Genomic DNA, 26,304 nt, shown 5'->3' with positions numbered 1-26,304 from the left:
GTCCAGGGCCTGTAAGTTCTCGTCCGCATTGATGGCTAAGGCTTACAGTGCTGCTGGACAGGCCACTTCCGCCCTGCACGCCATGGCCCTCCTGCAAGTCCACCAGGCCAAGGCGTTGAATCAGTTGCACTAGGGTGGTGCTGACCCAGGTGTGCTGCAGGAACTGCGCACGGCGACGGACCTCGTGCTTAGGGTGACGAAAGTCACGCGCGGGCCCTGGGTCAGACCATGTTCACATTGGTGGTCCAGGAGCGCCACCTATGGCTGATCTTGGCGGATATGAGGGAGGCCGACAAGCATCGCTTCCTGGACTCCCCAATCTCCCAGGCCGGCCTATTCGGCGAAGCGGTGGAGGGCTTTGCCCAACAGTTCTCTGAATAGAAGCAGACAGAGGCGTTTCGACATATCCTGCCCCGGCGGTCTGCTGCCGTCTCCACCCCACCGCTGGCTGCAGCCCCTCTGTCTGCTCGTCGCCGAGGGTGGCCTCCACCTCCGCTCCGGCGTGGCCCGCCTCCACCCCTGCCAAGCCAGTGAAGCGCCAGGGCAGGCGGCGTCCCTGAGACAGGCGACCCGGAGCTCTTGGATCCTGCTCTTCAGGAGATGGTAACCGCACCACTCCTTCCCCCGGAGGAGGGCCGGGCGGAGAATCTTTTGTTCCCATTTGTTTCTGTTCCGCCACTGGCTACCCAGCTTCAATAAAAGAGCAGTTTCCTTGGCCTCCGGGGGCCAAGAGGGCGAGGATGGCGGTGCACGAGACACAGTCTCCACACGACCGTCCCCCTCTCCTTTCGCCTATGGGCAGCAGAGTCCGGTTCAGGGATGCTATGCCTCCTCACGAGCCCCCTGCCCAGCTGTGGAGCCAGGTAAGTGGCGGGCCGCACACTCAGACCCCACCCTGGGACGCACGGCCTCCCGGATTGGGTCCCTGTGTTCCACTTCGCTGCCCCACTGCGGGTACGTCGGTGGTTTCCCTGGTCCCGCTTGTTCGGTCACTGGGGAGCAAACTCTCCCCGGTGCAGAGGATCTCTTTTCTCGGCATGGAGCTGGACTAGAATTCGGAACGTGTAACTCTCACGTTGTCCTGATACCCCGGCCTGGATATGTGCCCAAAGTTCCCACCACGCCTTTTAAGGATCAGGTGGTGAACTTGCAAGCGCTGCCCCGGGAGGAGGCAGACCCAGCCATCGCTCTGCTCTGTCCCGTTCGTGCTCTGCGCATTTACTGTCGATCACGCTTGCTGCGCCATTCCCCTCTACGGACCGGATACGTGCGCTTTTTTGCTCCTCAGTTCAGTTCCCCATGGCGAACCCTGGTGGAGTTCCTCCCGCACCCTCGGCGGTCATGCGTGGCGGAGCGCCAGACGCCAGGCTCAGCACTCGTGTGCATGCCCAAGGTCAGCCCTTGTGCTGGGCTAGGTGCCCGTGTGTAGTGATTCCCCCTTCGGGCGATCAAACATGTGTACTCTTCCACGGTACGGCTCCCCTCACGGTAAGCCCGTGTCTTTCCCTGGAAGTCGTTCTCTGCCATCTCTGTTGTGTAGTCGTCTCACCTCAGGCGGGTTGAGTCTACCTCAGGGACTTCCATATGTAGCACTGCCCTGGGCCAGTCCATATGTGTATTCCACATGATACCTCCTACGCGCAGGATGTGGCTTCCATAGCGTTCCCAACTGGGTACGCTTTCCCAGTGTTATCCAATGTACCACTGTATGGAACAGCAGTGGCGGACACCTCTGCCTAGCTGCTGTCCTATCTTCCGCCCCAGCTGGTGTGGGGGGACTTGCCAGCTTCCGCAGGGCACTGGAGGGGGTCAGCAATAGTGGCGTTTTCCATACGGATCCCAATTTGTCAGTCACGACTGACGTAACGTAGAACGTGACTGACTGAAAGGGAACGTCTCAGTTACTTGTGTAACCCTCGTTCCCTGAAGGAGGGAACGGAGACGTTACGTTCCGTCGCCACAGTTGCTGTACCACTGCTGTACGGCTGGGGCACGTAGTCTCGGCTCCTCAGCGAAAAACTGATGTGCGTTTGCACGTGCTCTCCTTTTATACCCGCGCTGCGGGGCGGGGTGTGCGTGGCGAAATACGCACGCCAACTGTCATTGGCTTGTTTAGTTTACACTCGAAGGTGATTGGGCTCTCGGGCAAGATCCCAATTTGTCAGTCACAACTGACGTAATGTCTCCGTTCCCTCCTTCAGGGAACGAGGGTTACACAAGTAACCGAGACGTTTCTTTAGTATCAAATCACCATACTAGACTGATTTCTGAAGGATCACGTGATAATGAAGCCTGGAGTAAAATTTAGCTTTTACATCACAGGAATAATTTGCAAATTAAAATATAATAAAATAGAAAAGAGTTATTTCAAAATTATAATGCTATTTCACAATATTGTTTTTCATCAAATAAATGCAGCCTTGGTGAAAATAAGACTTGGTAGTATATGAACATGAGAGATGCAAATGGCACCAGTTCTGGCACGAACACTTATTATAAAGTATGTATCATATTTAAGTGGCCTGATCCATTGAAGTTATGACTAGAGACGTCACTGCACAAGTTTGAACCTCCTAAATGTCTCAATAATGAGTCAACCAAAGACATCTCACTTCAAATATAACTTAATCAACATACAGAGCCAGGCACTGTTATGCAAGCAGCACTGTAAACACTGTTCCCATTCCTTCCGCATTCTTTGCTGCCTCTCAGTTTGGCTTAATGCAAACTCTAAACAAAACGGTTAAGCATTTAATGCAAATACATGAACACAGATACTTTGTTTAGGCAAGAACAACTGCATGATTATCTGTAAAAGCGAGGTGAATCACAAGAAAAAAATCTTGTTTTTAATCCAGCACCATGCACAAGCTAAAAGTATGTGATATGTTATGTAAGGGATAAAGTACAGTCAGCTTGTCATTACCTCAAAATAAACCACAACACAAATCATGGTGACTAAAATATTGATTCGAGTTGAACTTAATTTATCTGACTCAGCTTTACACTAAGAAAAAAGTCCATAACATAGAAAACAAGTTTAAAAGAACACCATTTATTTGAAATAGAAATCTTACAACATTATCAGTACGCTCATTGTCACTTTAACAATAAATAGTTCTTTTTTTTAAATGTTATGCATACTTGCATAATAAATGTATTAATTTCTTTCAAAAAAGAAAAAAAAAAGACCCCAAACTCTTGAACAGTCTTGAACAACTCACGTTTTCCTCTCTTTCGTCTTTATATCAGTAATACTCAAAAGCAATGCTGAAATTTAGCTCAACAGACATTTTAGGGAAAACAGAGTCTGGCCAATTGGAGCATCAAGTATTTCAAAGAGCCCATATTAAGTATATTGAGCCCATAATAAATAATAAGTATATTTAATGTTCTCTTTTTCACAGCAAATTATTGACAGACTATTAACAAACTAAAGTCCTATCAGCCTTTGCTACAGCTGCATGCAGAGTGAAAAGAAAACACTTACTATTCATAAATAGCCACCAAAGTGATAAATTATTCAAATGGGTACAGCAATAATAAACGAATGCAGTCACAGAACTGGATGTTATGAATAGAGGGAGCTTTAAAAAAAAAGTTATGTAAAATGTAATTACTAGGCAGCAGTTCCACTGGGAGAGCTCAAGCTCATCTACAAAGAACATGAAAGAATAGAACAACCCAACAAAACAAAGGTTCAAATGTCAGCAAAAAATGAAAAGAGAGGAAGTGGTATGAGATAAAAAGACTGAGCAGTTATTGCAACAATATTGGACAGAGCAGGTGCTGTTAATGAGTAAATCTACCTACATACCATTAGGATATGGCGTTTCACACAGGGTGAGGAAATCTACAATGGGATAATCCATCTCCAATACTGCCGTGCTCTTTCCATGCATTACTGTCAAACATGGTCGTCGACCAATGGTGTCATACGATAAACCACCAGAGAAGATCATAAATGGATCCCTGTTCAGAAAACACAAACATATACCGTACAGTGAGTTTCAAAAGTTAGAAAGTTTGTGCTTGTATTTTTCTCAAATTATATTATTTGGATAACAATCTAAGTGAGAAGCTGAAATGAATGTCTTTTAGAATGCCTTTTCCTTTAACAAAAGAAGCACTTGAGCTCCACAAGTTTGTTTATTTGGTTGTGACCTAGAAATCCTGCAGAATCTTAAGTACTTGCTATTTATTTTACATTGTAACTTTTTGCTTACTTCCAGGTTTAAATGAGCTTGAAATTAATTTTTTATTCCATATTTCAATGTGGTCTCAGGCTGTTGGACTCCACATTTATTTAAAAACAACATTTTGCTAGAAAAGTTTAACTTAGGAACACAATGCTGGTTTAGCAGCTTGACCAGCAAAAAACAGCCTGGACCACCATTCATGATGGTCTAAGATGGTCAGGAAAAACAAAAATGTATTGCTGCATTTGTGCACTTACCCTGCTCGTGTGGTCTTGTACTCTACTTTAAGAATGGGTTTGCAAGGCTCTGGCTTTTTTCCATCTTTAGGCTGCTTTCCTGAAACAGAATCAGACTCATTCAGAGAGTTTCCTAACCTCTTTTTCTGGCTCTGTCCCAAACAGTACACTTGGTGTGGACTTGCTAAAGACCCCATTAAATCATCTGACGAGCATGAAGCCATTCACATATTTAAAGAATTAATTAATTAATTAATTAAATTTAAAAAAATTGTGCTGCTATTAAATATTTAAATACACCTAAATTAAAATAAGAAAAACTGCATCTGCTTGAAAGAGAAAAATGGAACAGATTAGTCTAAGATTTTTAATGTGGCTAAGATAAAAGACGGCGGGGCTAATTCTTCCCTAAACAGGGCCTACTAATGCCTATGGATTGAAAATACCAAAATTCTGACAATATTTTATGGCTTTTGCCAATTAGTTTCTAAATCTGGCTGTCTGGTGTTCTCCTCTCATGGAGGCATGGTGAGGCTGAAGGGGTTCTTGAATCAAGAGCGGACCGTAGTGGAGTATCTTCAATAGAGCAGGCAAGGACGTGCACCAAAAGGAAGCGCATGACCTCACCTCACTTATCAGACCACAACACAGACAGTCTCCATGGAGGAGCAAAATTAAAATTAAAGCTTCACTTGAAATGGAAATCAGGGAAGGAGAGCCGATTGTTTTTAAGCTGCTTTGTGAAGGAGGAGGAGAAAAAAATCAAATTACAACCCTGAATTAACAAGTCTTTGAGAGAGGTGTGATTCAACCTTGTGAAATAGACATGAGCAAATAATTTTGCAACCCTTATCCTGACAAAAAATGAATTTGAAGAAAATCTGTGTGTTTAAGCCATAAAAAGAGAAAGATCACTAACCGTGTGGTGTGATTGTCTGTGCGGGCTTGGCTTGGGACTTTATATTCCATATGGTCAGGGTGCCGTCTGAGTGACTACAGATAAACTGCTTCCCCTCGTGGTGCCAGGCCACAGAATGGATCGCCTGTGGGTGAGAATGACAGTTCAAGACAGGAAAAAGAGCAGGAAACAAAGGTTAGCAATGCTTGCCTGGGGAGAGGCAACTCAATGGGAGATTTCCTAATAGTAACTCACACCGGTAATGCCCAAGAACATGACCCAGGGGTATACGTCGGGCCTACCCAGGTTGAATCAAGAGGCATGCTGGGATAAGTGATATAAAGAAAGACTGTCTTTCTGGTGTTGAGCATCAATACAATTTCTACAAATAGTGAAGCTAGTAGTAGGTCTGTTATATACATTCTGCATCTGTAGCTTCAGTGCAACAACAACAGTAGGATTGCAGCATGCTTTTTAGACTGTCAGTGTTTTTGCTGCGGCTCTATCCAGAAAACATGAGGAGGGGAGTCACGTTTACATCCAAGTGTTATTTAATTTTTTTAAAGTAGCTGATTTTAAAATAATGTTGCTAAGCTATTTTAGTGATTAAGTTGATCAAATCTACAATGTTACATTTCCCCTGGCAATATTTCTGGAATCACATAATGTGTCTGATATTTTCTGCCAGCTATTTACAATAAGAACGAGTGTTTGTTTTTTTAATAGAACAGTCCTTAGCTTAGCTAGCTACATTATTTAATAACTTTTATATACACTACCAATCTAAAGGCTGGGGTCTGCAATGTTTTTTTTTAAGTCAAGGTTACATTTATTTGATTACAAATTAAGTAAAAACAGTAATATTGTGAAATATTATTACAATTTACTTTTTTTCTATTTTGATATTTATTATTGATATTTTATTGATGTTTGTGATGGCAAAGCTGAACTTGTAGCAGCCATTCCTCCAGGCTTCAGTGTCACATGATCCTTCAGAAATCATAGTATTCTAATTTAGTGCTCAAAAACACTTCATATTATTATCAATGTTGAAAATAGTTGTGAGGCTTAATATTTTTGTGATATTTTGTATTTCATTTCTTAATGAATAGAAAGTTTAAAAGAACACCATTTATTTAAAAATTTGGAACATGCTGTATATATTGGAACATAACATATTGGAATGCATGTTAACCTTCCCATAATTCCTTTGTTGCACTTCAGCAGCTTTGTTTCTTTATATAGCTTTGTTTTGTACTGTTGTTGTATTGACTGTAGGCTTTGGCAATACTATGGGGAAAACAGTCAGGCCAATATAGCACAATGAATGGAACAGAATTGAATCAAGGGGAAGAGAAAGAGAGAGAATGCACAGCATGAGACTGATGTATCGAGAGAAAAGGGAGCCAGTGAAAGCACAAAGAAGGCTGAAAGAGAGTTCTCATTATTTTCTAATTAAGCGCAGTCTCCTCTTGTTTAGCATAATGATGGCGGCTCTATCTCTGTCTCCAGCAGACAGTGGGGACGAACCTCAGCAGACCCAACTAATCAATGAACTGAGTGCAACATCATTACAGGAGCATCCAGAGAGGAGGAGCCAGACGAACACACGCACCCACACACACACAAAAATATGCTTAAGCACAGCTACATTCACAACACCCCACTATGATTAGGAAGGATTATATTAATTGCATAATATATGCTCTGAAGGTACAGAACAAATGGCTGTGGAACACAATTATTCAACATAAATGTGTTTTACTAAACAAATTACATCCAATGAAGCTTGAAGCAAACTATTCAGAATTGCATTACTTACATTAACGTTTCTGCAGAATATAGTATACGCCAGAATGTAATGTTTTTTGAATGCATGGATTACCTGAATGGGCTACTACATTTGCAAAAATATGCAACAGAATATGGCATGGAATACTGTATCCCATAAAGTAATGCACAACTTCCTGATGAATAAACTGCAAGTATCTTAATATTGTCCATGATTTTTATCAATATTTGACCAGACTATCGTGATTTACAACAAGAATCAGATAAAAACACAAACTAACCCATTTTATTGTGCAAAAACTGAGTAGCACTTGTGGAAATGCGCATGCAGACAAGTGGGAATAAGGTTATTTTATAATAACATCTCATATGTTAAAATCAAATATATAAAAAAATAAGAATAATATTATTACTAAAAAGAGAGAGCTGTAAGGCAGTAACCACTAGCAGACATCCATATTCAGATTAGTGGTTGATCAGTATACAGTTCATTTTTAAATTATTTAAATACAGTGGCTGATTCCTAAAATTCATAAATGTGAAGGATAGGCCTAACGAATAGATTTCTAGATTAGATTATAGACCTTGTTGGTTGTATACTTGTATACCCTGCTGTACACTAGTATTCCATAGCTTCTGACTTGTAATTATACTCATACAGTGACAAGGACATGTGGGATGACTGTATGCATGTGTGTGTATGTCAGCTTGAGAAAGGTCTGAAGGATAAGCCACCTGCCTTATTAACAACACTTTAAAGATACCAGGACCTCTAGCTCCCCTCTACTCTATCCTCTATATGTTTCTCTCTCTTTGTCACACTCTTGGAGATACCCACAGAGAACTGTGACATTGTCATACCTCTGACACATGCACGCACACAGAGGCCCAATTAGAGCTAAAGAGGTCTGCTGGCTTTACTGCAGGCAGCCACAACCCGCCTCTTCAGTCCAAAAATATTGCTGCCACTGCCCTCACACACACAAAACACATCAGTCCTGCAGTGAACGTCAAGCCATCCGGAACAAGGTCAGCTGGCCATCTTCTCCAAAAATGACTACTGTAGATGTGCATACATATAAAAAAAAGCATATATTATTTACAGCAAGTGCTTGTTATCAATATTACTGTTGCTCATATTGACAGTTAGGGAGTTGAACAATCCATTTTGTTCCAATCCACTATCACTTTTCAAAGTGATTGAAAATAAAATGGTCAGGAAAAAAATTCTCATACACTGAGGAAGCAACCTGAATCATAACTAGAAACCAGAAGATCTCTTTTGACTTGGGACAGTAAGCAATACCCTAGCAACAACTCTAATCACCCTAGCAACCACACAGCAATGACATCACATAAAATATATAACATATAAATGAAATTACCCTGCACTTATAACAAACATGAAATTACCCGCAGCAGACGGTGCTGATAGCTTAGCAAGCAGCACACCGACATATAATGCTGTTACGTTACGGGTGTCCTGAGTTTGAATCCCGGCTGGAGGACCTTTCCTGATCCCGCCCTCTCTTTCTCCCACTTCGCTTCCTGCCTGTTCTACACTGTCCTATCTTTATAAAGACAAAAAAAATGCCCAAAAAAATTACCTTTAGGAGATCTATACAGGTGGAGCTGGGGAAGGTGAAGGGTTTCTACAAGCACTCTGCAAACTGCTACAGAAAACACTGGTCAAGTATTTGAATATTAAGCAGCAAGCTCATTGGCTGCTGATGCAACAGAAACCAATCAGCTGCACCATGTAGGTATATGTGATTACTGGCAGATTGTGTTGAGGCCAATCTAGATCTGTTTTTATGACAGAACTTTGTATAGATCAGGGGTGGCGAACGTCGGTCCTAGCGAGCCGCAGCCCTGCAGAGTTTTGCTTCAACCCTAATCAAACACACCTGAACAAGCTAATCAAGGTCTGAACGGTTATTAGGAAGCTACAGGCAGGTGAGTTTTCATTAGGGTTAGAGCTGAACTCTGCAGGGCTGCGGCTCTCCAGGACCGGAGTTCGCCACCGCTGGTATAGATGCAAGGAAAAATGTAGTTTATTTAGTTTAGTTATTTATATCTCACTCTATATCTCACACAAAAATTATTAAATGAAAGAGAAGGAGAAGGGAAATGAAGATAGAGAAAGCAAGATTATTAAAATCTCTATTGTAGCGTCTGCGTAGGATCATGCATATTAAATCCCTTATATTCACAACGGATTGTTTCTGTTTACTGTTCACAGTTCCAAGTCAATGAATGTTTGAACCTTTGCTACATTTGGCTAAGAATTACTGCTAGCATTGTACAAAGAAGGACAGTTTATTGTTCCGTGGCCAGAAAATAAATATTCCTTGAATTGATAAATGATTATATTGTCTGCTCGGTGGACGGACAGATCAAATAATTGTAATATTGATTCTGCTACAGTTAATTCGAAGATATAATCTAAATATTTATTATGAATCATAACCAGTTATAATTCGTCATAAATATTCCCCTTTTTAGAGCTAATAAATAATAATAAACGTTACACTGTTAAACAGAAACTGCTTGTCCATACAGTACGCCCTTTATGCTACTTGCACTGATCCTTTCCTTATCCTTATTTCAGCATTTCCATCCATCTACAACAGCATAGCTCCTTACCGCCTCAGTGCTAATTCTGCTGCTCATTGCACCTCAGTGACCCCTTCAGCACTAATAGCTTTCCATGATCTGATATGATGTTAATTCTGCTGTCGATTGCACTTCTGTGACCCCTTCAAAGATAAAAAAGTTCCCAGGCAACATCTGCATAACTATAGACAGTCTGATCAACCTGTCTGAGCCTTTTCCTGGCCTCTCCTTCATAATTATAAACAGTAAGGCACTATGGGGGGTCTGATGAACAAAAGGGTTTCATGGTACGAGCGCAACTCTGTGCTGAGCCAAAATGACACCTTGCTACCCCTACGGAGCAGTGAATTGTAGGACATTTATCTCTGCTGTACTAATCAATCAAGTTAAATGAAGGCAAGAATAAATCAGACATCCAGCCAGGCACAGTCATTCATCAGGGTACAGATGAGTTGTCCTCTGAGAAATTAACTCTCACTCTCACACACAACACACGTATATGCTAACACACCAATGGGGGAGTTACAATAAGAGATGGGTTTGACATGTGCATGTGTGTGTGTGTGTGTGTGTGTGCTTGCATGTCTGGGGGAAAAAAGTGTGTGATGGTTTTAATTCTTTTGCACTTTGCTTTGGGCACATCATGCTCATCATAATAACTAATGTACGCTGGCTGCCACTGTTGACAAAAGCCATCGAACCAGCTTAAACTGGAGAGGCAGATTAACTGTATGTTCTATGGGGGCTTTTCAGATGCATGCTAATCATTTCCAGGACATTCAGACAAAAAAATAAAAATAAAAATAAATAAATAACATTTAACATTTAAGCTGAAATGAAATGTTCAAAACCAATTCAAGAGATATTGGGCCACTTTATTTTACCCCCTAACTCTAGCACTTTGTATTCTATTTAAATTCTACTTTATCTAAATTTATCTTCTTTTTTTCTATTCTATCTACTTGTTTTTGTGTGTGTGTGTGTGTGTGTGTGTGTATATATGTGTGTGTGTTTATGTGTGTGTATAATATATATATATATATATATTTATTTATTTATACAACTTGCTACGTGTACTGCGTTAGGCTAACCGAGACTTGTCATTTGCACTTATATATTGTTGCTCTTTTGTTAGTTTTGACTGCTTTTATTGTCCTCATTTGTAAGTCGCTTTGGATAAAAAGTGTCTGCTAAATGACTAAATGTAAATGTAAAATGTAAATGAATGGATGAATGGATGATTGGATGAATAAATTCAGAGGCATAGCACAGCTGACAGGGGATATTCCTCAAATTTCCAAGTTCATTCACTTTTCGGGAAATTATTACTGTAATGTAGTTTATTTGTAAAAGGAAAGTGGAAAATCAGATTTTTTTTTTAAATAAATACTTTCACTCTGCAATGATGCTTTTATTTGATCAAGAGAGACAATACATTTGTAAAAATGTATAATGTTACAAAATATTTATATTTAAAATAAATGTTCTTTTGGACTTTCTATTCATCATGGAATTCTGGGGAAAACATACACACACACACACACACACACACACACACACACATAGAAATATTAAGCAGCAAGACTGTTTTCAACATTGATAATAACATGAAATATTTCATGAGCAATCAGCATATTAGAATGATTTCTGTCTTTTGACACTGAAATTCAGTTTTGCCATCCCAGGAATAAATAAAATTTTTTAATCTATTTAAATAGAAAACAGTTATTTTAAACTGTACTTATATTTTACAGTAATTCTGTATTGTTGTATTCTTGATCAAATAAATGCAGCCTTAATGAGCATTGAGGAGTTCTGAACCAAATTTTTAATGGTAGTGTGCTTGTTTTAAACAAGAAATTAATTTATTAATAACTACATCATGTTAACTACTTTTTAAATATATTTTTAATTGTTAATTTGCCTTAAAGAGGTCATATGATGCTTTTTTAACGATCATTATTTTGTGTATTTGGTGTAACAGAATATGTTGACATGCTTTAATGTTCAAAAAACACATAATTTTTTTAATACTGTACATTATTGTAGGTTCTCTATGCCCCGCCTCTCTCAAATAGTTTCCTACTTAACTTTGATAAAGAATATCTCTTTGGTTTTGAGACTTTAGTCTTTGCAACTTCAGGGATCTTATCTATGCACAATCAGCTTGTAACACTCCAAAGAGAAAGGAAAACTTGAAATCGCATCATATGACTATTATATATATATATATATATAAATATTATTGGATAATTATTATATTAAAAAGTCTTTGAGAAAATTATAATATTTAAAGAAGTTGTTTTCAATCAATCAATTAATCAATAAATTATGTTGTGTAAATGAATGGCTTTAAGAACAACACCCGGTAAGAACAGTAGACTGAACAAACATGCAAACTGTAATCCTCCTATAGATATAGTGCTCACTTTGCTGTTCAGTAAATAAGTTGGGGGAACATGTTGTAACCTAATTAATATTAATGAGTCATGAGTTGTCCCTCCACTTTTCAGAACATTCCTGAAGACACCAATATGAATGAATGATAGAGAATAGGAAGAATTTAGCACCCAAATTACACACTGCCACTTATGCTTCTCAAATACCAATGTTCCTTTGATGCTGTAGAACCAAGCTGAACAAACTATGTGCCTACTTAGAGATCTAATCAGCGTCCTTTATTAAAATCAAAACATCTCATGAATATTTGTGTAACGCATTTCCATATTCTATGCATTTGTTCCACTGCAGGCGACAGGAGCCTGGAATACAACATTGTGTGACAATACATACCTCATCATAAGTGTACCGGTAGTCAGCTCTCTTTGATTTCAAATCCCACAGCACTACGATCCCAGACTCAAATCCTATTATGAGCTGAAAGAAGAAGAAAGATGTGGGGGGAACAAGAAAGGAAGGAAAATATGCTGTGAGTCTGTTGAACCTGACCTGTAAACTGATGAGAGTTCATGGAGGTGGTGACGTAAATCTGAAAGTAAATGATGTGTTTCATCAAATAAAACAATAAATAGCTGTTTGAGAAAATCCTTTTTTTCTGATTGTTAATCCAAAACAAACTTTTCTTCATTCGCCAACCAAATCAATGAATCAGACAAAACATTCTGCTCAAAACATGGAAGAAATGTGCAAGTTGTTATCACCATAATCCAACTCTACATTTATTATGAAAGAAATGGCTCTCCAGAAAATGAAAACTCTATCATTTACTCACCCTCATGTCATTTCAAACCTGTCTTTTTCTGTGAATTTTCTTCCTTTCAGACTTAAATTTTATCCTGTACTGCACAAAGTTACTGTATGACTTTTAAGATGCTTGAAGGTGCTTTTTTAAGCTCTATAACTTCAGTCCCGAGTTGTAAATGCATGAGAATGAGTGGTCAGGAAATTCGTCTAAATATCTTTTAAAAATTACATGTTTCCTGTCATCTGAGCTCAAAACCTCTTTGTTTTTAAAGATTCAGTGATAGTCTATGAATTGATAAAGTGTCAGAGTTCTGTCAGCCAAGAGGGAGGGACAATGTGTCTAAGGACTTTAAGGCCCATTAAGAACTGAGTGGACCTGTTATGGATCGATGCCCCGTTCAGGGGCAGAAGTGGGAAGGGAGAGAGAGAGTGGATCATCACTGTAAAGGTGCCTATGAGGAGCTCCCAGCTGCCAGAGAAAGAGACAGACAGTTTTGGGGCAAAACCACAGCAGGTGTGCACCGGTCTCTCTGCTCCCTTCTGACTGTGCGCTGGCAATTAGCGAAGGTAAAATTAATGTCTAAAAAAATGTATTTGGAAGTAGCTAGAGAATTTGTTCATCTCTTCATATCTCCTCGATCATTTGTTTTCAAAAACAACATAATTTGCTAACAAGCTCTGTGAGATTAGACCCAATTACTGAACAGTGCTGCACTGTAGGAAAGAAATGTCTTATGAGTTCAGAATGGAAAAAAACAAGAGCTTTGTGTGAAGAAAGGGAAATGAATTATTCATGTCAGGAAGTGTTCATTTGTTTTCATGTAGTTGTGTAGGCATCGCCTTACCTTGCCCTCATCCATAGGATTGTCACTAATGTGAACGACTGGGCCGGGGTGGGCCTTGGAGGACCTGTGAAAGAAAGACAGGTTTGGGATTGGTGTTAGGCGAGGAGACAGGATCGAGGAGAATGAGAAATACAGTATGAAGACAGTGAGGAAAGGGTCCTTGTGGATGTGTGTGTTTGACTGTGTGAGACAGAGAGAGACTACTGTTTAAAAGTTTGGGTTTGGTAAGATTTTAAAAAAAAAGAAGTCTCAACAAGGCTGCATTTATTTGATCAAAAATACAGTAAAAACAGTAATATTGTGAAATATTATCTTTTAATTAATAATTTAAAAAAGACTTCCAACTTTTGAATTGTAGTGCATGTTGTAATTTATGTGGTGTGTTTATGAAAGTGATGAGTATGTTTCCCAGCATGCACCAGTTCAATTGGATAGTTCGGTATGCCATACAACTCATAACTAAAAACAAAGATGGTCATACAGATCCATTATCAAATATTTCCAAAATGAATAACTATATATATAATAAATAATTTAATATTAATCTCTATTGGACGACAATTCCTTTCAACACACACCAACACTCAAATACACACTTATACATTCCTAATACACAAACATCCCACAGATAACATAACACCCAAACACACAACCAAATATACTTAATGAAACAATAAAACATCTATCAGAGCAAATAAAACCATGATATATTCAATCTAGAGAGGTTTTCATAACGATTCAAATCCCCCAAAAGGTTTGATGGCATGAGTTTAGATACGAAGTACAGCACTGGCTGGGACCATTGAGATTTATCACCACTAAAACGGGATTTTTCTTTAACAATACATTACAAAATCCAAGAGTGGGATTCTTGCCATGCATAGCTGCTCAAAATGAAAGGGTTTTACATAATGCATCGAATAATTCAAGACTTATCTTATATTTGATGTTGTCCAACTGAAACCAACCTAATATGAATTTTTCCATCCAGATACTTACTCCATTAGGCTTTTGAAATATGAAATGTATAAGTCTCCACTGACATTCAGACAGTCAGTTTCAACCTCAAGATTATTCAATTTCATTAAATACATTAAAGAAGCTTTGAGATCTCCCCGAGACACAATGGTGTAAGCGAGAAATTTTACAAGACCACTACTGCCCACTCATTTGCAGCCAATGAATAATATGCCATCATTACTTTAGTTAAGAAACAGCCCAATAGATCGGAAAGAGCAAAATGTTTCATTCTAATAAATATGGGCCTAATAAAAAGGCAGCATATACTGAGTCTGATACTCTCATTTACAGAACCCTTCTCTATTCATCACAAAACAAGCTGCCTTGCCATCAATACTTCAGCTAGCAATATTGTGGACGCCTATAAGCCATTGATTGTACTGGCAGGAGTCTTATTCCTTTGTACCCTCTGACTACCCAGCAGGCCAACTGTGTTGTTGACGGTTCTCGGGCACAGCCTTAGACGCTATAGTGGTGACAGCCGTGGCCTAGACAGGGGTCCTTCTCTCCCCTCCAGCTACATTCTGTTGAGCTACAGCGTGATGAGGAGAGACGGAGCCTTATATGTCTGTTACGGTGATGGAGGTTCGACAGACGGGTCCTGATCTACATCTGCGATGTGACTGACAGGAACATGGGAATAAAAATCTGTAACACAAGGGCCCCTCACCTGCTCACCATTACAAATACTGCATATATTATTTTTCATGACATATTGCAGTATTTATTATTTATTATCTGTGCAACCTTTTTTATGTGCTGATTAATCTTTAATCAAAATAATTTCCCCTCCCTCTTGCAACAAAATCTCTTGTCTTCTCTGAGATCACAGCAATAGCAAAGACTATCACAACTTCTGTTCCAACTTTAAGGGTGTTTTCACATATAATTTCTTTAATGGCTGGATTATTTATCTTTTTTTTTTTTACCTGTAGCATTTAAAATGTTTGGTTTTAGCTTAAATTAGTTTGAAAATGACTGAATTGAATTATCCCAAATAGTAAAGAGATTTATTATCAGCCATTTAATGGATCGGCCATAAAAACGATTTGATTAAAACATTAAACATTAAAACATTAAAAGCAACATTAATTAATTGTGATACTGTATGTAGGTTAACATATTCTAATGACATATTACCATTATCAGATTCTGTATCAATATTTGATAAGAAATTCTCCTCAAAGATAAATGATATGCATTGTGACAAAATAATTCATTCAATAGATAAAAAGACAAAGCACACAAAGGACAGGTTCACAAAAAATTGAGGTATTTCACTTCAAGTTTGAATTCCTTGTTACAAAATTTCCATCGAGATTAGGGGGCATTATTAATCTCTTTCATTTTATTGCATTTTTTAAACAATCCAGACAGTCCTAAAAATACACATATTAATTATTTAAGATACAATGTAACCACAATGTTCATTTCAGGTCCTAATTTCACCACATTAATAGATATAAAACAGCATTTTGACAATTTAAAAAAAATCTAGTCTAAAGCCTCAATTTGTAAGTAGTATTCATCTTATCTGTCTGATATGATAAAATGTTCAGTACTCTAGCTGAGAAAAATGTAACCGATCCTCACCCAGCACAGTAACCAAATTCAGTTCATGAGGTCAACGAGTACATTTGGCACAAAATGAGCCCTGTTTAGTTAGAAGACATAAAGGGAAGGAGGGAGCAGTAGTACCTCCAACACTGAGGTCAAGGTGGCAAACGTGTTGATAGAGTGAAGGATGTTAACTACTCCATTCCCTAGACCTCGAAATCCTAATTTACGCTCCCTCCTACCCCTCAACCCTTACTTTAGGAGAAACAGGCTGGTTTTAGAGAGCTGATCACCATGGCAACAAGAATAGGATGGGCAAAATCTCATTCTGTAACTGCCGCCCTCACTCTGCACTGTCTTATTCACTCAAGACACCTTATGATTACATAATTTCACCGTTTCACCTACATATACCCTCCTACCCACAATCCTTTTTTGAGGTCCAAAACAATCATCACACTAAATGTGCGTACTTCTTATTCTCACACTTTCTCTCTGATTGTGAGGAGTGCATGTTGACTTGAAGTTTAATTTCCTGTCATTAGGAAAAACCACAGGGAAAGAGCAACACAGCACAGCATCCGCTTCCATCCCTACCAGCTGTGCATGTGCACGTGCGGAATCCAAGATGCAATTCGCTCACATTTTAAGTGAGTGCATCCATTTGCTTTAAGCAGTAACACCTGTCGTGCAAATCGAGTCTCTGAAATGGATGTCAGTTGGTTAATAGACTCTATATAAATATCATAAAGGTGTCTGCTATATACTGTTTTAATGACTGTACGAGTACGTATACAATCCCAGCCTACTGCTGTCTGCTTAACCTTGGCCAAGGAGAGATCCATACATCAGTGTCTTTGTTGGCAGAGATCTGGATTTATGACAGCGCACTGTCACACCAAAAGACATGCACAGACTAGTTGAAATGCAGAGACAATCGGTTTGTCCAGAGGGCATGTTGGCGTTTCCTTGCACCCAGTCTGTGCACCTGGGAACAGCTTAAAACTTACACCACCTGCTATTGTAACCCTTGTAACATGCCTCGATGTCCCCTTGACAATGTGGCATCACACCACTCCATTATGCCCACCTTTAATCCCCCGACAGCCCACATAATCAAAGTGCCAACCTACATGCCCCCGTACTCTAAAACAACACTGTGCTACTTACACCTGCAGCAACAAACTGTTTTTCTCAATGTCTGGCATCATGCCTACATCACCCACCACCATGTTATCATGCCTACAGCAGAGTGGCATGCCAGATTTCTCTCTCTCAAACAGGCACAGACCATCTTGGTTAGCTGCTGTGGTCTAGCTACTACTGTGAAGTGCATTCTGAGAGTGTGTTTATGGAGAAGGATGTTTATGTACACACTTGAATGGCACTGATTTGAAGACAATTTCCATGTTTTTTGAAGTATTATATATGTCAGATTAATTATGATAAGACATTAATCTAGCATGAAAAATAGCTAGTGATGCATCTCATGTGTTTAACCTTCTCAACTGTCATACATTTCAAAATTATGTCATGAATTTGATCATGTACAAATACAAATAATTTTAATTTACATATAATATTTAGAAAAAATTGTTAAAATAAATCATGATTAGCACTATACTTGCATGATATTCCCCCCATTACAAAACATGTATTATTCCTTAAAAATTGTGTCACTCAATAAATATTATTATTTGATGAATTCATCAACTTCAAAAATTGAAACCTGTTATTTATTGCAATAAATAAATAAAAATGATCAAACAAGTACTGACCTTCAATTTATTGGAAAAAATACATATTTTTAGAAAGACAAATACATTATTTATTTTACATATTTTATTTTCTAAATGGTGTGTTTTTATGTAATATTTATGTAATGTTTATTCTAATGTATATTACTAAAATATTGGTGTTAAATTGTATTTAGACATATATTTAGTATTTTGAAAACTAAGAGAAAACAAAACTGGCCACTGTTCACATTGTCCTTCAGAAATCATTCTATTAAAACGGTGAACGTTTATTTATTTGCGCCATTTTTTCCCAAAAATATTATATAGTTTTATAGGAGTAGGTTTCATAGAGTTGGCAAATTAATTTTTATAAGTTTGTAGGTACAGACATCTGTTGTGGCCGTTCTTGGCCATTTTTATGAGGCTTTTTTAATAGTGTTCATATCGATATCGATATCGTGATATAAATTTTGGCCATATCGTCCAGCCCTAATTATGCTGATTTGCTGCAATATTTAAAACAGTTGAGTAAATTTTTTTTCAGGATTCTTTGATGAATAGAAAGATACAAAGATCAGCATTTATCTGAAATAAAAAGCTTTTGTAAAATTATACACTATACCAGGGATCCTCAAATCTGGCCCACGAGATCCACTTTCCTGCAGAGTTTAGCTCTAACCCTAATCAAACACACCTGAGCATGCTAATCAATGTCTTCAGGATCATTAGAAAATCACAGGTAGGTGCGTTTGATCAGGGTTGGAGCTAAACTCTGCAGCGCATTGGCCCTCCAGGGCAAGATTTGAGGAACCCTGCACTATAAACAGGGGGGGGTTATCATCAAAAGTGATGATAAAGACATTTATAATGTTACAAAAGATTTCTATCTCAGATAAATGTTGTTCAACATAATAATAAAGGATTTTTGAGAAGCAAATCAGAATATTAGAATGATTTCTGAAGGATCATGTGACTGGAGTAATGGTGATATAAATTGAGCTTTGAAATCACAGAAATAAACATACATAAAAATACAACAAAATATTTCAAAATAGAAAATATTTTAAAATAAATAAAGTTATTTTAAATAGTAAAAATATTTCAAAATGTTACTGTTTTTGCTGTATTTTGGATCAAATAAATGCAGGCTTGGTGAGCTGAAGAGAATTCTTTAAAAAATATTAAAAATCTTACTGTTCAAAAACTTTTCACTGGTATGTTAGCTTATAGTTTGAAGTTAAAGATATTAATAATTAATAAGGTGAGTCTGAGATGTTTATTTGACAGTGATTTCACATTTCTTGTTTGTATGAAGGCTAAATACAAATAAAAGTTGAACATCAATTTATTTGTGCTTTTTTTCAAAAAAATTAATAGTTTTATAGGAAGAGGTTTCATAGACTTGGCAAATAAATTTTTCATAAGTTTGTAGGTACAGACATCTGTTGTGGGTGTTCTTGGCCGTATTTATGAGGCTTTTTTAAATAGAGTTCATATCGATATCGGAATTATATCGTATCGACTGAAATTAAGAAATATATCATGATATAAATTTTGGCCATATCGTCCAGCCCTACAGTAAAGCCACGCTAACTTGCCCATTTAGTCTGTCTTTACAGGTTCAACAGTAAAGGGCAGAGCAGCTCTTTCAACAATTGCCCTTCCTGTCGCAAGGGACACAACGTGTCTTTCTGAGAGTGTTCGTGTGCTTAAGTACGAAAACAAGAGGCAAGACAGGACATCTGTCTATACTAACACTGATCCGATCTGACACCTGTAAACACATATGTGTGTGTGCGTGTCTACACTGTCTGGGTCTCAAAGGCACTGCAGCCTTTTCAACGGGTCAGGGAGGAAAACAAAACTGCTGACAAAATGTTAGAATGAATAATTGAAGAACTCGTGGTACCTACGGAGAAGAGCGATGGAGGGAGAGCAGGTGAATTGACCATTTAAAATGACATTTGATTCAAATGATCGCTTAGTAACAAATAAAACATAACAAGGCTACAGGAACAATGACAGATGTGACATATATGATATATTACAAATCAGATTCCAGGTCTCAGTGAGATTACATTTCATTTCAAATGTGTGTGTGGCACTCACAGTTCAATGGCTTTGTTCCACATGATGGTATATCCTGAGAGGGTAAAGGACTCCACATTCACAATGTGGATGTTTCCTCGTTCTGAGCCGATGTACAGCCATTTACTTTGGAAGGGCAGATGACAGAACGTTATCCTGCAAAAGAGGAATGTAGAGAGAGTAAATTTGTTATTATTTGAAATTCATAAAAGAACAGAACCACTCCCATACTCAAAAACACTTTACCCAGAAAGGCCTCATATGTCTCCATTGAAAATGTAATATAATTTCTTCTCTTAATTATCTTTCTCATCTGAATTTGTAAGATAAATTCAAAATGATATAACTTTTATTGTGTTCTCCAGTGTCATATTAGGTTCTTTTTGTCTGAGGCAATTAGAAAAATTGTTTAAACGCTGAATCTTGATCCAGCAGCCTGTATTCTAAGGATTCTCACACATCATACTTTAAATTATATGGTTTGGCTGCTCACAAGTTGCTGCAAGAGGAATATTTGAGCAACCTCATATAAGAGCACAATGGATTAGATACACTGGAATTCATGCCCTTGAAGGTTTCTTTTGGAATATCAAACCATTTCAGTTCTATAAAATAGTGGGAAGGTAATGTGAGGTAGAAAGATGGGCTCTGCAGTCATGCATGCATGGACTTAACTGAAATAGGAATTTTGTATTAAAGGGGTAATTTACAGCTGACAAGATGGGGTTTTAATAAGCAGAAACTGCATATATAGAGAAAAAGGTAGGAAAACTTTGACACCCATAATGCAATGTGCTTGATCAGACTTTACTTCAATACAAAGCTGGTTGAAAATCAGTTCATTATGATGGTCTCTTTTAGTCGCTTGTAAAGTTCTTTACAGCACATAGTTTAAATAGTGACTTTAAATTTCCCCCTTATTAAGACCCCAGTGATCTCTTGCGTCTCTTTTAGAGTTTCAAAATAGATGTCACAACCTGTGCCCAGCTTTACCAAGATATCAAAGTTTGCAATTATACTGTGATTTCAATAAAATATATTTCTCAATTTTTAGTTCAAGACAAATTTACTGGAGACTCTATGTCAACAATTGAATCAAATGTTTACTTCTCCAGAGCAAAGTAGGAAACACATCTGAGATGGTTCAAGTCCAACTCCCTCAAGTCCCCATAACTATAAAAGATCAACCTTTGAGAAATAGCATTTTTCTGTGGAAACTACGGGTAAGATAAGCACAGAGGCGGACAGCAACTAAGTACATTTACTTGAGTATTGTACTTAAGTACACTTTTTGAGTATTTATTTTTTCTGGGAACTTATAACTTTAACTTCACTACATTTGAAAGACAAATATTGTACTTTTCACTCCACTACATTTCTATCAAGGTCCTCGAAGTAGAAAGTCGTTATTATATAGCAGCTTTGAAAGTCAGTGGGTGATTTTTTTCTTCTCTAAAACGTGACTTTCTTTTTTTCAGACTGTTTATCAGTAATCACTCTTGTAGGGCTACATTAAATTATTTCCCAGCATTTTTTGAACACTGACCAGCTGCAAATGTGATATTTATTTACAACAATTCAATAATAAGAAGTTAATATTGTGGTATATATTAGACACAATATTTTCTGATGTGACGTGAAAATATTACTTATAAAGCCACAGAAGAACTGTTGTGCGTCTCCTAATAAAACACAAAAGGTGTTTGACTGAAGCAGCACTGCACAGACCATTATGTGTGTGACATCAAAGTACCACGAGAGCGATTAGACAGCTTTTTTTTTTTGCAAGTATTACGTACAACAATAAAACAGTGCACTGACATAAAAAAGGAAATTTACTTTTGGAACACCGAAAGCTAGCACATGTAATATTTAGCACATTCAGAGTCAGAATATTGACAGTCGCATGCTGCATCAATGAACCACGCAATTTTCTTCAAACCAAATATGTTTGAATGTAATTTACATCATTCTTGAGTATAAAAATTCTTAGTTTAGCTTGAGTTGCAGTTCTGCTTGCTCAACTCAAATGTACTTTTCTGTAAGTCCCAGAGGAGTGAAAGTGCAAGAAGCTCAGCTACTGGAGTTAAAGACTGGGCTTCTGTTTAATCATCACTAAAACTTAAATATTACTTAGTTTAAGGTCAATTTAAAGTATTCGTTTTCCCAAACTCACATGCATCTTGATGAACAAGTGCTTTTTTAGAAAAGGTGGAGCATATGGAATAATTTTATGAACAAAAGGCTTGTTTGTTTTGGTGCTGTGCAAACGGCTTGCCTCTCACCCCTTTCACACTCCTTTTTCCCTGCAACACAAGTGCACACACACACCTGCCCCCAACACTTCACACCAGCACCTTGCAGCATCATGAATATATTCATGAGTGGAAGAGTGTTGAGAGAAATACCATGAATCAAACTCAACACACTTCTTTCCTGTCTATCAGACAGAAGCGCATGGAGAAGACACTGAAAGATGACACAAGTTGGACTGCTGACTGCTCTCTATTTTTCTCTCCCTTGAGACAGGGCAAAAAGAAAGAAAAATGTAAGAGAAAACATAAGAGGCTTTCAAAGAAAACAAACATGCAAAGTTATTTAAAATATTAGAATGAAAAACTCCAAACACAAACAGCTTTCAGAAGGCACTCATAAACACATATTTTAAATATAGCTATACCCTACAGCTTTACACTTGTATCACAATTGACCTCAAATATATATTTTTATAATTTATAATTTATATTTTTATATTATGCAATTATGCATATCTTGATATTTATGTCTACATTATGTCATCTCAGGCAAGTCAACATTTTGTCAAAAGCACTATCCATTTCTTTAATTGCAAAAGGTTTAAGTGGAAAAAAGTTACTTATTTAGGTTCTTTCTGGCACCTTTTCCATAATTAGCTAATGATCCTTCTTTAATTAATTCATTAATTAGCACAGGAAAAAATGAATCACATCTATCACTTCACTGTGAGTGTGCGTATCATGTAACACAGAGAATTTAACATGACATCCGCACATCTACTCCAGGATGACTAGGCAAGATTTACGTACCACATCAAAACACACATTTCACACCATTCACTTGTATAGTTTTTATACTGAGCTAATGATATTTTGTATCCTCTAAAAAATCTGTATTTTTTATTTTTCATTAAGAAATTGCTGCTCCCTGCCACGTATGTAGTTTTTACTATAATTAACCTTTGGTCTCAGCAATGTCGGCGAAACCTGAGTCATACAGGTTTTCTCCCACCTTTTTTCTTTTTGTTTAGAAGAACCAGACACAATCACATTCACAAATATCAACAGCCCTCCACGTGTGAGAGTGAGGTGTGCATTTGTTCAGATGGCTTTTCTGTGACCGTGTGATAATGAGCTAAATGAGTGTATTAGCATGACAGACGGATGCCCTGCACTCCTGACATTTGGCTTGCTCTTTACTGAGCCTTCGTCCTGCAGGGACACACACACATACAAGCAACGAGCAAATCCATTTAGGATCAGCCTTAAAAACCTGCCAACCTCCCTGATCATTCATTATGTTACAGCACCAGGATGGCATCTATAAAACATTGTGTCTGTAGGTCATAACGGCTTCAAAAACGTAAATGTTGCCTTTAATTGGCATCATATGGGAAAAATTCATTTTACAGCTCTGAATGATTGAGACACCGGGCTCACTGAACACATACAAGAAGATTCATAATCAACGACAATGTGTTGCTTCAGGCAAGCCAACCATATAAAACACACAACTGACCAGCTGCACATGTACAACATGGAGGAAAATAATCTGCTTTGAATGAGCTCTAATTCATTTCCTCCTGTAAACGTTTGTAAGAACAAATGTGCAGCGTTTAAATCAGTTGAATTTTTGTTTTTCTTATGCGTCAGGATGGTTTGAGTGCAGCAAAAGCATTTGAAGTCAACACAGTCTAATATCTTTTCCTCCAAAAAGCTTTAATGTGCAATCTAGAGAGCATTTTCAGGGAGCAATTTTAACATCTATGCCAGGAAAGAGCATTTTTTAACAGGCTGTTCCTCTCTCATCCCTCTCTGGTTGTTGTAACATCTTCCGACAGCTTCCTGTCAGAACGTCAGCTTCTGTGATGCCCACGGTGTCCTGACAGGAGGTCCAACTATGCTCCTCCCAAAAATATACTTTCCAAAAGAAGCATCCTTCAACATCACAGCCCACAAGCCTTTTGTGGGCCGATTCTTGTTCTTGATCCGTAAAGTTGCAAAGACTAAAGTCTCAAACCCAAAGAGATAATATTTATAAAAGTTAAGACTCGTCCACGCCCTCTTAAACGCCCCATTTAAACACGCCCCCACATGTCTACTTCACTGTTAGAAGATTTACATAACACCACCCAAATGTTTACGCAAAGAAAGAAGGTGTAACTTTTATTCTCGCTGTAGTATTGTTGCCGCACTGTGTGTTTCCAAAATATGGTAAGGGGAATAACATTTCCGTTTGAGGTATTCAGCCAATCAGAATGCACTTGACAGCCGGCCAATCAGAGCACACCTCACTTTTCAGAACGATGAGCTTTGTAAAAATCTACGTATTTCAGAAAGGCGGGGCAGAGAGGAGCAACAATAATGTACGGTATGTGGAAAATAATGTTTTTTGAACGTTAAACCGCGTAAACACATTGCATTACACCAAATAATGTTATTTTTAGCATCGTCATATCACCCCTTTAAGAGTGATGTAAACTCTTTCCCCGCCAAACACGGAATTTTCCGTTATTCATGAGACAACGCTTCCCTGCCAAAGACGGAATTTTCTAGGTTTCCGTGTTTTCACTGTTATACGCTATATGTTATACGCACTGTTATACGCACTGTTATACGTTAAATAAATAAACAAATACGCTAGGGGGCTCTATTACACATCTCCTGAATGAGTCTAGATAAGTGACGATCAAAAACACAGACCAGGAAGACGCAGAAACAAGCGATACGAGCGAACAAGTGAAATGTCAGTTCAGAAAGTGGTAAAGGCCTGTGCAAGCTTTAGGAGTACTGATGGAAGCCATCTACTGCATCTTTACATGGATAATATTACTGAATATGATCCAGATGTAGTATTTGATAAAAATGCGATTATCTCAGCTTTTTGCTCAAAATTTTGCTTTTTTATGAAACCCACCTACATTCAAGTGTTGATAAAAAAACAATGCTTGAAGCAAGAATAAAACAGATTTTTTTTGTTTGAAAGTAGAGGGTCTGATCTTTATTTTGATGTTTTGCATGTGCAAATATTCATACAACAAAACATTCTGGGAGCCATGAAATTTTAGTGAAAATCAACTTTTCAAACTTTTTTTGGCAACTTCTTTCAAAAACGCTGGCGGGGAAAGAATTAATAGAAAAATAGTACATTTCAAAATTTACCGAACAAGTTCTGGCATTCAGAATTTCCTTTCAGAACAAGTTACTTTTTACATTTTATTTTTTCAAATACATAATAATATTAATATAATTAATATAATTACATAAAATGATATAAAATAATTCTAAATTATATAAATCATATAAAATAAAATAAAATTATACAAAATGACATAAAATGATATAAAATAATTATACGTAGGGCTGGACGATATGGCCAAAATTTATATCACGATATATTTCTTAATTTCGGTCGATACGATATAATTCCGATATCGATATGAACATTATTAAAAAAGCCTCATAAAAATGGCCAAGAACGGCCACAACAGATGTCTGTACCTACAAACTTATAAAAATTAATTTGCCAACTCTATGAAACCTACTCCTATAAAACTATATAATATTTTTGGGAAAAAATGGCGCAAATAAATAAACGTTCACCGTTTATTGGTATTTAGTCTTCATACAAACAAGAAATGTGAAATCACTGTCAAATAAATCTCAGACTCTCCTTATTAATATTAATATTTTTTACTCCAAACTATAGGCTAACATGCAAGTCAAAAGTTTTTGAACAGAATTCAAAATTCAGAATTTTTAAAGAATTCTCTTCTGCTCACCAAGCCTGCATTTATTTGATCCAAAATACAGCAAAAACGGTAGCATTTTGAAATATTTTTACTATTTAAAATAA

At 37.7% G+C, this 26,304-nt stretch overlaps 1 protein-coding gene across 1 annotated transcript in view; it reads right to left on the bottom strand.

The window, feature by feature from the left end:
• LOC107601184 (syntaxin-binding protein 5-like) overlaps positions 1-26,304 on the bottom strand; it is a 102,371-nt gene that overhangs the window by 32,394 nt on the left and 43,673 nt on the right. Inside the window, exons 4-9 of the mRNA XM_016293252.1 lie at positions 20,215-20,349; positions 13,790-13,853; positions 12,534-12,617; positions 5,355-5,478; positions 4,457-4,535; positions 3,818-3,972 (exon numbers count right to left, since the gene is read on the bottom strand). Coding sequence (XP_016148738.1) covers positions 3,818-3,972; positions 4,457-4,535; positions 5,355-5,478; positions 12,534-12,617; positions 13,790-13,853; positions 20,215-20,349 — 641 coding nt within the window. The remainder of the gene's footprint in view (positions 1-3,817; positions 3,973-4,456; positions 4,536-5,354; positions 5,479-12,533; positions 12,618-13,789; positions 13,854-20,214; positions 20,350-26,304) is intronic.

This window comes from Sinocyclocheilus grahami, unplaced genomic scaffold, assembly GCF_001515645.1.
Source record: "Sinocyclocheilus grahami isolate Dianchi unplaced genomic scaffold, SAMN03320097.WGS_v1.1 scaffold301.1, whole genome shotgun sequence".
In the NCBI taxonomy this organism is placed as follows: Eukaryota; Metazoa; Chordata; class Actinopteri; order Cypriniformes; family Cyprinidae; genus Sinocyclocheilus; species Sinocyclocheilus grahami.
The sequence above is the reverse complement of the archived record's forward strand: the minus strand, read 5'-3'. Positions and strand labels throughout refer to the sequence as shown.